Below are 16,589 nucleotides of genomic sequence, written 5' to 3' on the forward strand. Positions count from 1 at the left end.
TGTTCAGTAGTTTAAGATCACCTGATCCTTCATTTTCACAGCACAACATGAGTCTGAGTTCTGGATGAGCACACCAGCACAAGAGCCAGCTCTTTAGTCTTCACCACCACATGTTCACTTTCTCCAGCGACAGACGCTCAATCTTCACCTTCTCCAGCGCTGGACGTTATATATTTCACCTTTCTCCAGTGGCAGACGTTACATCTTCACCTTCTCCAACTCAACGCCCTGGATGTGAACCACTTCCTGTGGCCCAATGGGGTTGCCTTGGCAACAGTTGTGCTGGTGGTCTCTCCAGTCCTAGATCAGACAGGATTAGGGTGAGAGGGTGAGACAGGGGTTAGCTAATGAGCACCAATTAGCTTGCAACCCACCCCCATCACACCAACTCCACACCACCCACCCCCATCACACCAACTCCACACCACTAACTCTGCACCCCCCCCTCACCCATCACATGAACTCTACACCACCCATCACATTAACTCTACAACACCAACTCTATCTCATCACACTGATTGACTCACTCTCACTCCAGCTGCTTGCATACCTTTCTCTGGCAGAAGATGGAGCAGTAGTTGACTTTGTGGCAGCCCGTGCACTCACTCACAGCCTCGCGTCCACAGTTCACACACATTTGCTGTACAAGACAGAAGGACAAGAGAGAGGAAGGGGGGAGAGAGGGGGGGGGGAGTTAGATGACTTTTCTCTCTCTGCTTCTCACACATAATTTTCATTCACCCTCCATCATCCCCCCACTCTCTCTTTCTTTCTTTCTTTCTTTCTTTCTTTCTTTCTCCCTCCCTCCCTTCCTCTCTCTCTCTCTCAATTCAATTCCAATGAGCTTTATTGGCATTACTGTTTCAAAGCAGTGTTGGTGAAGCAAACATATTTGAAACAAATGAATGCAATGTCTTAGATACAATATTTGTTTAAAGCACTTCTACTTCTACTACTTACAGTATAATTATGATATCAGTAATAATAAAACCAAACAATAACTAATAACAAAACTAATAAACAATCTATTAATAATCATATAAACTATACACATACACATACAAAAATGAAAGTAAAGAATCTACAGCTTAAAGGGTTACTCATGTCCTCTCAACACAACAGATGCTCCGCAGCTAGTTTTGCACAATTAATCCCCTCTTTTTAGGATTAAGAATTGTTGTATAATTTACGCACTTAATTTTTGGAAATATATATTTCTAATTGAAGTGTAGTTATTTCATTCAGTCAGGAAGTGTCTCCCCTCATCCACCACTCCCTCACTGTATAGCAACAACATGTCCTCCTTAGGAAGCCAAGTATTTGCCTGTGTCTCCCTCTCTCTCCCTCTCTCTATGGCCAGGTGTGTGTTCACTAAGCATGTGACTCTCTCTCTCTATGGGTGTGTTCACTTAGCCTGTGTCCCTCTCTCTATGGTCAGTGTGTGTTCACGTAGCCTGTGTGATGCTAATAATTTTCTTTGTTTGTAGTCTTTCGTTTCCGTTATAAATGGTGTCCATTCCCTCTCTCTGCTCTCTGTCTCTCCCTCTCTGTATCACTCGCTCTTGTGTGTGTGTGTGTGTGTGTGTGTGTGTGTGTGTTTGTTCTTGCCTTGATGAGGATCTCAGTGGTCTTGCCTTCTGGGTCTTCAGGGTTCTGGAATGGGATCTGTGTCTGGAAGTGCTGGAGAAAGGGAGATATGAGAACAGCACAAGCAAGATGAGAGTGTGTACATGTGTGTGTGTGTGTGTGTGTGTGTGTGTGTGTGCGTGAAACATGTGTATGCTGTGTGATGAGAGTATGTATGTGCGTGAAACAGGTGTATGCTGTGTGATGAGAGTGTGTGTGTGAGTGTGTGTGTGAAACAGGTGTATGCTGTGTGATGAGAGTGTGTGTGTGAGTGTGTGTGTGAAACAGGTGTATGCTGTGTGATGAGAGAGTGTGTGTGTGTGTGATGAGAGTGTGTTTGTGTGTGTGAAACAGGTGTATGCTGTGTGATGAGAGTGTGTGTGTGAGTGTGTGTGTGAAACAGGTGTATGCTGTGTGATGAGAGTGTGTGTGAGTGTGTGTGTGAAACAGGTGTATGCTGTGTGATGAGAGAGTGTGTGTGTGTGTGTGTGTGTGTGATGAGAGTGTGTTTGTGTGTGTGAAACAGGTGTATGCTGTGTGATGAGAGAGTGTGTGTGTGTGTGATGAGAGTGTGTTTGTGTGTGTGAAACAGGTGTATGCTGTGTGATGAGAGTATGTGTGTGTGTGTGAAACAGGTGTATGCTGTGTGATGAGAGAGTGTGTGTGTGTGTGATGAGAGTGTGTTTGTGTGTGTGAAACAGGTGTATGCTGTGTGATGAGAGAGTGTGTGTGTGTGTGATGAGAGTGTGTTTGTGTGTGTGAAACAGGTGTATGCTGTGTGATGAGAGTATGTGTGTGTGCGTGAAACAGGTGTATGCTGTGTGATGAGAGTGTGTGTGTGTGTGTGTGAAACAGGTGTATGCTGTGTGATGAGAGTGTGTGTGTGAGTGTGAAACATGTTTATGTTGTGTGATGAGAGTATGTGTGTGTGTGTGTGTGTGAGACAGGTGTATGCTGTGTGATGAGAGTGTGTGTGTGTGTGTGAAACAGGTGTATGCTGTGTGATGAGAGAGGCGCTACAGTGTTTGCGTGATGTGGGTTTGTCAGACGTACATTACAGTGTGAGTGCGTGTGAGAAACTACACACACTTCAGCCCTGCCTGATCAGTGTGAGGTATTTGATCTAGTCCAGTCTCCATGACTACAGCCCTGCCTGATCAGTATGAGGTATTTGATCTAGTCCAGTCTCCATGACTACAGCCCTGCCTGATCAGTATGAGGTATTTGATCTAGTCCAGTCAGGCTGGGACAGGGTGACCCTGAGATGTTACCAAACTCTGTGGTGTCTGGGGTCTTTGGAGATGTTTTACTTCTCTGATCATCCATCTCACTGAGGCTGCTGACAAAATAACCTTGTGTCCTCTTCCAGGCTGCTTCATGATAGTTTTGAATCCCTTAAACTTCTTAATGACAGCACTTGCAGTACCAGTCAAAAGTTTGGACACACCTCATTTTTTGAGAAGTTTTTTCTTTACCTTTATCATTTTCTACATGGTAGATAACACTTTTTTTGTTTAGTACATCATTCCATACGTGTTCTTTCGTAGATTAAATGTTTTCAGTATTAATCTACAATTTAGAAAATAAGAAAAGTAAAAATAAAAAAAAAATGAAAGGTGTGTCCAAACTTTTGACTGGTACTGTACATATTATGGGATATATCCTCCGTCCACTCACGTCCTTCTTGGCGCTGAGGCTCTTCTCGTGGCTCATGAAGGCGTCGGGGCAGGTGGCGCTGGTGTTGGCGGCTGCCACGGCGACGCTGGTTCCGGTGGCATGGGCCAGGCTGGTCTGCTTGGCCTGCTCGATCAGAACCTTGAGCTGCTGGGCGGTGTTGAGCAGGCTGCTGGCCGCCTCCTCCAGGTGCAGCCAGGTGCGCTGCTCCGCCTCTAACCCGTTACTAAGGTTACTCAAGACGGGAGGGGACACTTTGGGTTGAACCACCTGAGGGGAGGCCAGGGCCAAAGCCGGCAGCGTCGTCAACACTGTTAACACACACACACAAACAAAACACAGGGTAGTCTTTGTCATTAGTTATGTGGAAAGCTTGGTCAGGTCTGACAAAAAGCAAAGACACACGTACACACACACACACACACACACACACACTGTGCCCTCTAAGCTGCAGTGTGTGTGTCACTCCAGCTGTAAAGTCCTGCATGAGAAGATGACTTCCTGACTCCACCACAAACACAGCTCCTAACCCAGCAGCCTAATAATACTGAGCTCCTTTCTGTCCTCCACGCAAATGTGAAACTAACTCTGAGGTGGGAACGCCACCCTGACCCCAATTATGTTTCACCCTGGCCTACTTCCAGCCCCAACAGCCTAACCCATTTTACAGAGTCAAATGAACACACACGCAAAACAAACACACACACACACACACACACACACACACACACACACACACACACACACACTGAAATGAACACACACGCAAAACATTTGCGTAGGTGGAAACACTACAAGGAGGGGTGTGGAGTGAAGCATTATGGGTATGATCGAACCCCTGAGGAGATGAAGGGGACAGATGAAACAGAAGGGAAGGCAGGAAGCAAACACACACACACACACACACACACACACACACACACACACACACACACATACACACACACACACACACACACACACACACACTAACTCACTGGCAGACCACATGGGCCCATTAAAAGAATACCAAGAGATGAGTGTGTGTGTGAATTTGTGTGTGTGTGCGTGTTTGTGAACGTGTGTTTGTGTGTGTGTTTGTATGTGTGTGTGTGTGTGTGTGTGCGTGCGTGTATGTGTTGCTGTTCTACTTTTCTAATGAAAGAAACTTCTTCTGCTAAAGGAGCTGCACAGGAAGGCAGCATGTGGAAAAACGGATCAAGACCTCTTCGACACAACAGTGTCATACACACACACACACCCACATACATACACACACACACCTCTGAGACACAACACCGTCTAACACACACTCACAGGGCAATCAAATTTCACGACACCAACAGCTCTGTGAGACTGTGAAATCTCTCAACGGTCTGCTATATACAGCCGCGGAAAAAATTAAGAGACCACTTCAAAATTATCAGTTTCTCTGGTTTTACTATTTATTGGTATGTGTTAAAGTAAAACATTTTAGTTTTATTCTATAACCTACTGGCAACATTCCTACCAAATTTCAAATAAAAATATTGTCATTTAGATCATTTATTTGCAGAAAAATGACAATTGGTCAAAATAGCAAAATTGATGCAGTGTCTTCAGATCTCGAATAATGCAAAGAAAACAAGCTCATATTCATTTTTAAACTACACAATACTAATGCTTACACTTAGGAAGAGTTCAGAAATCAATATTTGGTGGAATAACCTTGATTTAAAATCACAACTTTCATGTGTCTTGGCATGCTCTCCACCAGTCTTTCACATTGCCGTTGGGTGACTTTATGCTACTCCTGGCGCAAGAATTCAAGCAGCTCGGCTTCTTTTCATGGCTTGTGACCATCCATCTTCCTCTTGATCACATTTCAGAGGTTTTTTATGGGATTCAGGTCTCGAAATTGGGCTGGCCATGACAGGGTCCTGATCTGGTGGTACTCCATCCACACCTTTACTGGCCTGGCTGTGTGGCATGGAGCATTGCCCTGCTGGAAAAAACACTTCTCAGAGTTGGGGAACATTGTCAGAGCAAAAGGAAGCAAGTTTTTCTTCCGGGACAACGTTGTACTTTGCCTGGCTGAGGTTTGTAAAAGACCATAAGGATTGAAAAAGCGGACTGGAGGTTCTTCTAAGTTCGTCTTCTCTGATGAGTCCGATTTCACAGTAGGTGCAAGACTCTCTGGCTTGTAGGCCTCTCCAGGTCTCCGTCTAACCATCAGACGACCATGTGTTGGGCAAAGCTGAAAATTTGACTCATCAGAGAAGACGAACTAGAAGACCCTCCAGTCCGCTTTTTTCAATCCTTATGGTCTTTTACAAACCTCAGCCAGGCAAAGTACAACGTTGTCCCGGAAGAAAAACTTGCTTCCTTTTGCTCTGACAATGTTCCCCAACTCTGAGAAGTGTTTTTTCCAGCAGGGCAATGCTCCATGCCACACAGCCAGGCCAGTAAAGGTGTGGATGGAGTATCACCAGATCAGGACCCTGTCATGGCCAGCCCAATTTCGAGACCTGAATCCCACAGAAAAAACTCTGAAATGTGATCAAGAGGAAGATGGATGGTCACAAGCCATGAAAAGAAGCCGAGCTGCTTGAATTCTTGCGCCAGGAGTAGTTTAAAGTCACCCAACGGCAATGTGAAAGACTGGTGGAGAGCATGCCAAGACACATGAAAGTTGTGATTTTAAATCAAGGTTATTCCACCAAATATTGATTTCTGAACTCTTCCTAAGTTAAAGCATTAGTATTGTGTAGTTTAAAAATGAATATGAGCTTGTTTTCTTTGCATTATTCGAGATCTGAAGACACTGCATCTTTTTTGCTATTTTGACCAATTGTCATTTTTCTGCAAATAAATGATCTAAATGACAATATTTTTATTTGAAATTTGGTAGGAATGTTGCCAGTAGGTTATAGAATAAAACTAAAATGTACATTTTACTTTAACACATACCAATAAATAGTAAAACCAGAGAAACTAATAATTTTGAAGTGGTCTCTTAATTTTTTCCGCGGCTGTATATATATATATATACACACACTCACTCACTCACACACACACACACACACACCCACACACACATTCATGTAGTCAAGCCTTAGTCCATGACATATTTCTGTCGAGAGCGAGTTGAATTCTCAAAGAGAGCAGGCAAATGATAGCAGGGCTTAAAAAAGTGAGAGCAAGCAAACTGAACAGCAATGCAACTTTTATGTCTTTGTCAATCAAATTTTTTCGCTTGCTTGTGAGCTTTAGGCGCTAGTAAAAACAGCTTGATTCGCTCTTGATAACAGCTTGATTTGCTCGTGCTAAGAACTTGAGTCGCTCATGCTAACAGCTATATGTGCTCGTGCAATAGCTTGATTCTCTCCTGCTAACAGCTTGATTCGCTCGTGCTAACAGCTTGTTTCACTCGTGCTAACATCTAAAGGCGCTCGTACCATATCTTGATTTGCTCGTGCTAATAGCTTGATTCGCTCGTGCTAACAGCTTGATTCGGTCATGCTTACAGCTTTAGCTTAGCTTCATTGCTTTTCAACCATCAGTTTCTATTTTTACACGCCTGACTCCTGGCCCTGCGCTCATTTATATTCTGTGTGCGCTCTCATTACAAAGATAGTCAAATGTCACCATACTTGTTAAGCATGTGGATAGGCCTGTGCGTGTCTGTGTGTGTGTTTGTATGTGCGTCTGTGTGTGTATGAATGCATCACATTTATGCCCCTCAAAAGTCATGTGGATAGGCATTCTTGTGATTGAACTCCTTGAGGACCAGTGATACATTTTTAATATTTTCAGATGTTCTTTTTAAAACTTTGTGTTTTCAGTTTCTATTTTTAGACCTGCATGGTTATTGAAGAGGATTTGTCTTATTTAGCACTTGTATATAAATGCATTGTATTATATTACATTTGTATGTTTTTCATTTATAACTGGAAATCCCATTCATGTAAAAATGAAAAGTGTAATTATTCCTCATAATGAAATGACGCCATCAGATAATTGCATTGTTAAGTGAGCCTATTTTTCATTGTTGTGACGTTAAGTAATAAGTGAATTATTGTTGCATTAGTCTGCCTGATCCGCCTGCTCCATTCTAATATCCCAGAGACACAGAGACACAACAGCAACACAGAGATGAAGAGACACAGAGAGATGCAAAGAGGCAGAGACAGAGGCAGAGAGAGAGAGGCATTCCTGAGATACTCAGACAGAGAGACAAGAGACAGAGAGAGAGAGAGAGAGAGAGAAAGGGGGAAAGAGACAGAGAGAGAGACAGAGAGAGAGAGACAGAGAGAGAGAGACAGACACAGACAGATACAGAGAGAGAAAGAGAGACACAGACAGATACAGAGAGAGAGAGGGAGGGAAACAGGCAGAGCTGTTACCTGGGGCAGTAAGGAGAGATACCCCAGTCCTGAGCTGTCATACCTGTGTATGTGTATGAGGGACGTACATGAAGGGATGGGGGATGTACCTGTGTGTGTGTGTGTGTGTGTGTGTGTGTGTGTGTGTGTGTGTGTGTGAGACGTACCTGCAGTACTGGTGAAGACATCTGCCTGGGCAGAGCCCTCAGAGATGATGGCAGTGGTGTCACCTGCAGACGTCCGGTCAAAGGTCAACGTCCCTGAAGTGGTGATCTGACCAGAGGGCGTCACAGTAACTAGAGGGAGAGAGAGAGAGAGAGAGAGAGGGACAGAGAGAGAGAGTGGGAGGGAGGGACAGAGAGAGAGAGAGAGAAAGACAAGGAGAGGGAGGGAGAGACAGAGAGAGGGAGAGAAGACAGAGAGAGGGACAGAGAGAGAGAGAGGGGGAGGGAGGGACAGAGAGAGAGAGAGAGAGAAAGACAAGAAGAGGGAGGGACAGAGAGAGAGAGAGAAAAACAGAGAGAGATGAGCGACTATGTGATACTGGAGGCTATAGTTACACATACAGTACCTCTCAAGGACAATGCTGTATAATACATTTCTGGGCTTCACTGAAAATAGATAATTATTCTAATTTTACTGTTCTGACTGCTTATATTACAGGACATCATTATATCAACTAGTACTAGAACACACACACACACAATCACACATTGTCCTTTCACAACTCTAACACTACATCACACATAATGTCCTTTCACAACCCAAATGTGCTTGTTGTAGAACAGTTCTTTTTTTTCAACCACGTCTCTATTTTTGGCTTGGCAGAATTTAGAAAGGGAGAGAGCTGAAGGACAGAGTCAATGGAGTATGAGCTCGGTCTCAATCTCACCTGAGCTCAGCCTCAATCTCACCTGAGATAGGTCTCAATCTGACTTGATCTCAATCTCACCTGAGCCCGGTCTCAATCTCACTTGAGCTCTGCCTCACTCTCACCTGAGCTCTGTCTCAATCTCACTTGAGCTCGGTCTCAATCTGACCTGAGCTCTGTCTCAATCTCACTTGAGCTCGGTCTCAATCTTACCTGAGCTCAATCTGACCTGAGATCGGTCTCAATCTGACTTGAGATCGGTCTCAATCTCACCTGAGATCGGTCTCAATCTCACCTGAGCTCGATCTCACCTAACCAAAAACATTAATCCAAAAGTGGCATATATGATTTTATTCTAGAAGACCTTAGCAATAATAACATAAAAGTAAAGGGTAAAAGGAATGCGGTAAAATATTTTTTTAATTTTTTTTTATTTAAATGTAATGTAAACATTCCCTTACAAAAACCTACTTTTAGAGGTGCTCACACTTTTAACAGAAACATATTGTAAAGATTTTGGGCCAAGACTTTTGAACTCTGAACCTTGTAAACATAGGTGTTATCTTTACATGTAGGTGTGTGTGGTGAGGACTGGGTGTTATGTATAGGTGTGTGTGGTGGGGACTGTGTGCTGTGTATAGGTGTGTCTGTGTGTGTGTGTGTGTGTGTGTGTGTGTGTGTGTGGTGTTACTCACGGGTAGTTTCTAGTGTGTGTGTGTGTGTGTGTGTGTGTGTGTGTGTGTGTGTGTGTGTGAATGATGTTACTCACGGGTAGTTTCTAGTGTGTGTGTGTGTGTGTGTGTGTGTGTGTGTGTGTGTGTGTGTGTGTGTGTGTGTGTGTGTGTGTGTGAATGATGTTACTCACGGGTAGTTTCTAGTGTGTGTGTGTGTGTGTGTGTGTGTGTGTGTGTGTGTGTGTGTGTGTGTGTGAATGATGTTACTCACAGGTAGTTCCTGGTGTGAGCGTTATGTTCTTCGTTGGTGGACTGTCCTTCTTCTCAGGTGTAGGTGCTTGTTCAAGCTCCTTCTTGCGTCTCTTATAGGGAACAAACAACCTGACTGGTCCCGTCTGCCGGTAAACAAACAAACAATCAAATAATCTGACTGGTCCCATCTGCCAACAAACAAACAAACAAACAAACAAACAAACAACCTGCCGGGTCCCATCATTCCAACAAACTAACATCTGCTGATAAACAGACAAACATCCCATTTCTGGACGTGAAAGTAAGCATGACATGTAAACCAAGAGTGAAACCTAAATCTGAACAAGCCACTGCCTCTACTCTAGTCTACCCTACTTTACTCTGCTCTACTCAACTCAGAGATCACCCTTTACTCAGTCATGTCACAGACTGCCGTAGACTACCATAGACTGCCACAGACTACAACAGACTGATACCGCAGACTAGCATAGACTAGCATAGAATATAACAGACTAGCATAGACTACCATACACTATAACAGACTACCATAGACTGCCACAGACTACAACAGACTGATACCGCAGACTAGCATAGACTATAACAGACTAGTATAGACTACCATAGACTAGCATATACTACTATAAACTATAACAGACTACCAGAGACTACCACAGACTGATACCATAGTCCAGCTAACCCTCTGAGCCTTTAAAACAACAGCTTGGACAACCACAACCCTGGACTAAGGTGACCAGGTGTCAGAGAGGGACAATCCCATTACTTCAGCAAAACTCTGCTCACCAGCAACACACGCTACCTGCCTCCTCTCACACATGCGAGTCATACATTTACATACTGTATTACATTCAAATTACCATACTCACGCATTCACATTACCATACTCACACATTCACATACTCACGCATTCACATAACCATACTCACGCATTCACATTACCATACTCACACATCCACATTACCATACTCACGCATTCACATTACCATACTCACGCTTTCACATTACCATACTAACACATTCACACTACCATACTCATGCATTTACATTACCATACTCACGCATTCACACTACCATACTCACACACATTCACATTACCATACTCACGCATTCACACTACCATACTCACACACATTCACATTACCATACTCATGCATTCACACTACCATACTCACGCATTACCACACTCACACATTCACATTCACACACTCACACATATTCACATTACCACACTCACACACATTACCATATTGACGCTTTTACATACTGTATTACATTCACATTACCTTACTCAAGCCTTCACATTACCACACTCACACACATTCACATTACCACACTCACACACATTCACATTACCATACTCACACACATTCACATTACCACACTCACACACATTCACATTACCATATTCACGCTTTACATTACCATACTCACACACATTCACATTACCATACTCACGCATTCACATTACCATACTTACACACATTCACATTACCATACGCACGCATTCACATTACCATACTCACACACATTCACATTACCACACTCACACACATTCACATTACCATATTCACGCTTTACATTACCATATTTATGCTCTCTGGGCTGTACGAGGAGGTTTCCTTGGGGCACTGGAGGAGATGTGAGAGGGAGAGATGGGCAGAGACAGAGACTGGGTTAAGTGAGTGCGGTGCCTGAGCGAGATGAGTTATCTGTATTCCTGCGGCGTGTCTCCTGTGAGTGAGGCCTCAGCGGGTGAGAATGGGATATTCTCTCCAAAAATTTGCGGTCATTTGAGGCTGTGGTTAGCAGGCCAATCACAGTCTGCTGCGTGGGGCCAGCATGTCTTTGTCGGATAGTCAGACATTTTGGGAGACACACTAAAGCACGTAAGGGGGATTATGTAACTGCGCAAGGGGCTCTTGTGTATCTCACGTGCTTACGCGTTGCGTTTAAAACTGAGTATAATCCGGCCTTCAGGCCTGCATTTGTTTGGGGATGGGGGCTGTCTTCCTTTGTGAGATACATGCAGTCTTTCCTGTGGTTCACTGAGTCTTGTGGAAGTTTAATTTCATCTCAATATCAGACAGTTGATGTTGATATTGCTTTTGCAGACTGAAAAATGTCACACAACACACAGTCATCAAACGAGGAAATGAAAACATTCTCACCAGTGCCAGGTCATCACAGCAGGCAGCGCACGTGCAGGAGGCAGCGTGGGGGTTGAGAATACGCTCCTGCAAATGCATCAACACTCAGTTAAACACTACTTAAAGCACCACAACCATTAACACTCCTTAAACACCACTAAAAGCACCACAACCAATAACACTCAGTTAAACACCACTAAAAGCTCCACAACCATTAACACTCGTTAAACACACCACTACAAAACACCCCAACTACGAACACTCAGTTAAACACACCACTACAAAACACCACAACCATTAACACTCTTAAACACCACTAAAAGCTGACCTGTATGAGGTACTTGTGCTGCATGTATGATAGTGATGGGGCTGACCTGTATGAGGTCATGCTGCATGTATGATAGTGACGGGGCTGACCTGTATGAGGTCATGCTGCTGCATGTATGAGAGTGATGGGGCTGACCTGTATGAGGTCATGCTGCATGTATGATAGTGACGGGGCTGACCTGTATGAGGCTCTTGTGCTGCATGTATGATAGTGACGGGGCTGACGTGTATGAGGTCATTCTGCTGCATGTATGATAGTGACGGGGCTGACCTGTATGAGGCTCTTGTGCTGCATGTATGATAGTGACGGGGCTGACCTGTATGAGGTACTTGTGCTGCATGTATGATACTGACGGGGCTGACCTGTATGAGGCATTGCTGCATGTATGAGGCACTTGTGCTGCATGTCTGATAGTGACGGGGCTGACCTGTATGAGGCATTGCTGCATGTATGAGGTACTTGTGCTGCATGTATGATACTGACGGGGCTGACCTGTATGAGGCATTGCTGCATGTATGAGGCACTTGTGCTGCATGTCTGATAGTGACGGGGCTGACCTGTATGAGGCATTGCTGCATGTATGAGGTACTTGTGCTGCATGTATGATACTGACGGGGCTGAACTGTATGAGGTCATGCTGCATGTATGATAGTGACGGGGCTGACCTGTATGAGGTACTTGTGCTGCATGTCTGATAGTGACGGGGCTGACCTGTATGAGGCTCTTGTGCTGCATGTATGATAGTGACGGGGCTGACCTGTATGAGGCTCTTGTGCTGCATGTAAGATACTGACGGGGCTGACCTGTATGAGGCTCTTGTGCTGCATGTAAGATACTGACGGGGCTGACCTGTATGAGGTTCTTGTGCTGCATGTCTGATAGTGACGGGGCTGACCTGTATGAGGCATTGCAGAGGCCGGCCTGCGTAGCGGATGCTCCGCTTCCAGTCTTTGCTGCTGGCCCTGCCGGCCATGGCCTCGAACTCAGTGGGGCTGTACCACGTGTTGTTGTGTTTGATGCAGCGACCTTTCCCTCCTGCAGCAGACCACACACAAACCATCGCAGTCAGGCCATTACCTCCTGACACATTACACACAGACATACCGCAGACAAACCTTATATCTGTACACATTACACAAAGAAAAAAATCACAGACAAACCTTATATCTGTACACATTACACACAGAAAAAAATCACGGACAAACCTTATATCCGTACACATTACACACAAACAACATCACAGACAAAACTTATATCCTGACCCACCACATCCAGACAACTTGTGAAAGTGTAAAAAAAAAAAGTCTCCACAAAGAGAATCAACACTGCTTGCCCCCTGAGGGCAGTGTCTCTCATGCTGTGAGTTTAATAATAATAATAATAATAATAATACCTTTATTTTGTATTGCGCTTTTTCAGAGACCCAAAGTTTAACCAGCACTGCCTCACCATAGCCTTGGGTCTCAATGCAGTGATCTTTTATACATGACCACCACTCCTCCAGTGATGAACATTCCATCCCTCTGGGGAGTGTGTGATGCACTTGTAGTGTGATAGCAGAGACAACGAATATGTGAGATGGGAGAGAGGGAGTGTGTGAGTGTGTATCCTTCAACCTGAGGAGGAGATAAGGGTTGTGTGAGTGTGTATCCTTAGCTGACTTGTTCATGAGGTCAGGCTTGCACATGGGTTTCCTTGTCCTGTTCAGCTGGTCAGTAATGAGATGATTAAAAGGAGACAGCTTAGCCGGGGAGGACTCCGCTTATAAACTGTCCCTAACACCAGAGCACACACACACACGCAAGGCAGGACACAGGCCACGCAGATCAAGGAATACTTGCCTCTGTGGTATGTAATGAACACACACACCGTCATGAGGGAACTACAAAACAGTACTGCATGCTCTCTCTGTCATAACTTAGATTATAAACAGTTTCATAACGTCAATCCTTAACAGCTTGGGATTTGTGTGAAGATGTATAAGTTATTCTGATCATAATTTCAAACTTCAAATTTCTAACTTCTGTCTGCCTATGTATGCTAATGTATGTCTGTGATGCACCTTTTTATGCCTCAAACCTAGCCCAGCCATTGCTATCTTTGTGCTGTGGCTCCCCCTAGTGGACACACTGTTACCTGAGCCAAGTCGGTTTTTGTAGAGGATGCCACTGGTGTTCCTGCAGCGGACAGGCAGCTCGTTGTCATACACAGATGGGTCCCAGTTGTACTTGGAGCCATCTTTTTCATGGCCGGGGGTCATGGGCGTGGAGGGGGTCTGAGGATCTACAGAGGCATGAGCACAAGCAGAACGTTTACATGGAATTACAGGGAGAATTCCCAACTGCCACTTCTACGGTCCTGGAATGGAAAAGATTGTTCTGCATAAAACAGGACCACGGAAGTAGCGCTTGCTGATACTTTATCATACACTGAATCATACTGCACAGACTGCTTTGAGCTGCTCACCTGCTGTCATGGCAGCCGCAGAGGCTTTTAAACTGCTGGCATCCATGATGCTGCCATCAGTGTGAACTACAATCAGCGTGGCCTTCTGGGTATTCAAACTGTCCCCGATCTGCAGTGTGGTCCTGCCTGTCTATGGAGTACAGGAAAAACAAAGATAAGCACTCAGCTTGAAACTACAGTACTACAGGCCAGCACAACTCATACTACCCAAACTATAGTACTACAGGCAGCACTACTCATACTACTCAAACTAGAGTACTGCAGGTAAATACTTCAGACATATTTACTATTTGTAATACTAGAAGTGAAGGAAAGAAATTGATGCAGTGTAGTATTGCGATAGTTTTTGGCACAATATTATATATATATACAGTGGTGCCAGGACTTACAATTTTTAAAGTCAGCCTTGTTTATGATTTTTATTTTATGTTATTATACTCTGAAAATATTGCTTCTGAAGTCCACCATTTGGTGTAAAACATCTTCTTTTTTTTCTTCTTTTCTGTCGCAGCAGAAAACAGAACTCAGTGTTGAGAACAAATTCACCGATCCAAGATGACTGCAGAGACTACCAGTGCACGAAATGTAATACATGGGTGAAGTAAATTGCAATCCATCACAAAATAGAATTGCAATAATTGCTGTACTATAAAATGTAAAGCAACGTAATAATATCATATTGTGGCCCAAATATCATGATCATCATCCTATTGTAGCGTTAGTGTTTTAACAATGCTATAAAAGTTTATTTTACGTACTGACCTGATCAGAGACCACGAATCGAATTGTTATTTGTAAATACGGCTTATGCACATTTAGCATTTGTTAGTTGACTAGTACGTTTAAAAACGAAAACTAGAAGAAAAAAACACCTGTGGGACATTTACGCCAAGGCCACTTGAAATAATGACATAAAGGTAACTGGCTACTGCTGGTCTTTGGCAACACTAAGCAGGAGAGACAGGAGTACGTATACTGTGAAACGGTCATACGAAAATTCCTCACAAGAACATGTTCTGGTATGGCGGCAGACGTGGCCACAGAAGTGGTGTATACATTGTCGTCTGTTGCCTGGACATCTCCAACTGTGACTGTTGTGATCTCTGTGGAAAAACAAACACGACCCTTTAAAATCCTTGCAACCAGGGGGGTATTCGTCGTACGTGGTTTAGTGACAAACCTGGATAAGTTAACTCGGCGTAAGTGGTAAACCTCCTAATAGAAGAGCACGCTGACGTTGTTTTCCTAGGAGAATGAACCAATGGGGGTTCTTTTATTAGGAGGTTTACCACTTACTCTGGGTTAACTTATCCAGGTTTGTCACTAAACCACATACAACGAATACCCCCTACCATACTTTGGCAGAAATATGCAAAACAAAAAGGTTGATCAAAGACTTAGTAGGCCCCAAGTTGGAGCCTAAGCTATATTAAACTGCAGATTGCTCTATTTTTTTTCGAACCTGCTGGTGTGCTATCCTCCTTTTAATTAGTAACTATATGATAAAGTTTAATACCGCCATCTGTAAACAAACTGGATAATTATATGCACCAAGAGTAGTGTATTATAGAATACAAACAGAGTATTGCAGCAATACATTATAATACTGAGTAAGCGATTAGCGAGTTTATTATATTATGGCAATATTTGCGACACATTATATGTAGCAACCCAAATAGTGAATCCACAGGATTTAAGAAAGCTAACGTTGGCTAAATACAACCATGCTGCCAGCTGACATTAGCTTGCAAATCGGTTGCCATCTAAAACAGGTAAAAATCAGACCGTTCTAAAAACTTTCCTGCATATGTGGGTTGCGCGTCGTCTGGATTCGGCAAGGACTCGGCTCCGATGTCGATGTTTGCTTCTCCCATTACAGTCATCGTCGTGCCTTCGGCCTCCGATTCAGTATCCGAATCCTCCCCCTCCTCTACTTGCCCGACAGTCGTGCTTTCCGACGCCCCATCCAACCCCAGTTGTTTCGTTGCCGAGTGAGACTCGTCCATTTCTCTGACTCTTACCGATTTCAGCCGAGTATGTCCGAGAGTAAATCCGGCGGTGGGGTTCGAACAGGTTTCATAGAAATCTCAGCAAATTGTCGTTATTGTCAATTAGCGTAGTAATATCGAACTTAATTAAGTCTTAACAGGTGATACCAGATTAAATATACAATTGGAAATGGCTTCCGAT

General features: G+C 43.9%; 1 protein-coding gene across 1 annotated transcript; it reads right to left on the reverse strand.

Annotated features, from left to right (window-relative positions):
- Positions 1 to 16,472, reverse strand: deaf1 (DEAF1 transcription factor). Its single transcript, XM_080847221.1, has 13 exons — positions 16,201 to 16,472; positions 15,405 to 15,502; positions 14,400 to 14,529; positions 14,070 to 14,216; positions 12,829 to 12,968; positions 11,627 to 11,692; positions 11,042 to 11,086; positions 9,460 to 9,583; positions 7,811 to 7,939; positions 3,304 to 3,611; positions 1,609 to 1,680; positions 551 to 640; positions 1 to 300 (listed from the first exon to the last, which is right to left on the reverse strand). The coding sequence occupies exons 1-13, from the start codon at positions 16,403 to 16,405 to the stop codon at positions 199 to 201; spliced, it is 1,656 nt and encodes a 551-aa protein (XP_080703347.1). The 5' UTR covers positions 16,406 to 16,472; the 3' UTR covers positions 1 to 198.
- Positions 16,473 to 16,589: the final 117 nt, after the last annotated feature.

This window comes from Sprattus sprattus (genome assembly GCF_963457725.1).
Source record: "Sprattus sprattus genome assembly, chromosome: 11".
NCBI lineage: Eukaryota > Metazoa > Chordata > Actinopteri > Clupeiformes > Clupeidae > Sprattus > Sprattus sprattus.

Excerpts from the sequence above, each read along its gene's own strand:
- deaf1 (XM_080847221.1), bottom strand. The coding sequence starts at position 16,405 with ATGGACGAGTCTCACTCGGCAACGAAACAACTGGGGTTGGATGGGGCG. Across the intron at positions 15,503-16,200 it reads CGCGCAACCCACATATGCAG|AGATCACAACAGTCACAGTT; the intron begins GAAAGTTTTTAG and ends GTTTTTCCACAG. Across the intron at positions 3,612-7,810 it reads TGTCTTCACCAGTACTGCAG|TGTTGACGACGCTGCCGGCT; the intron begins GTACGTCTCACA and ends GTGTGTTAACAG.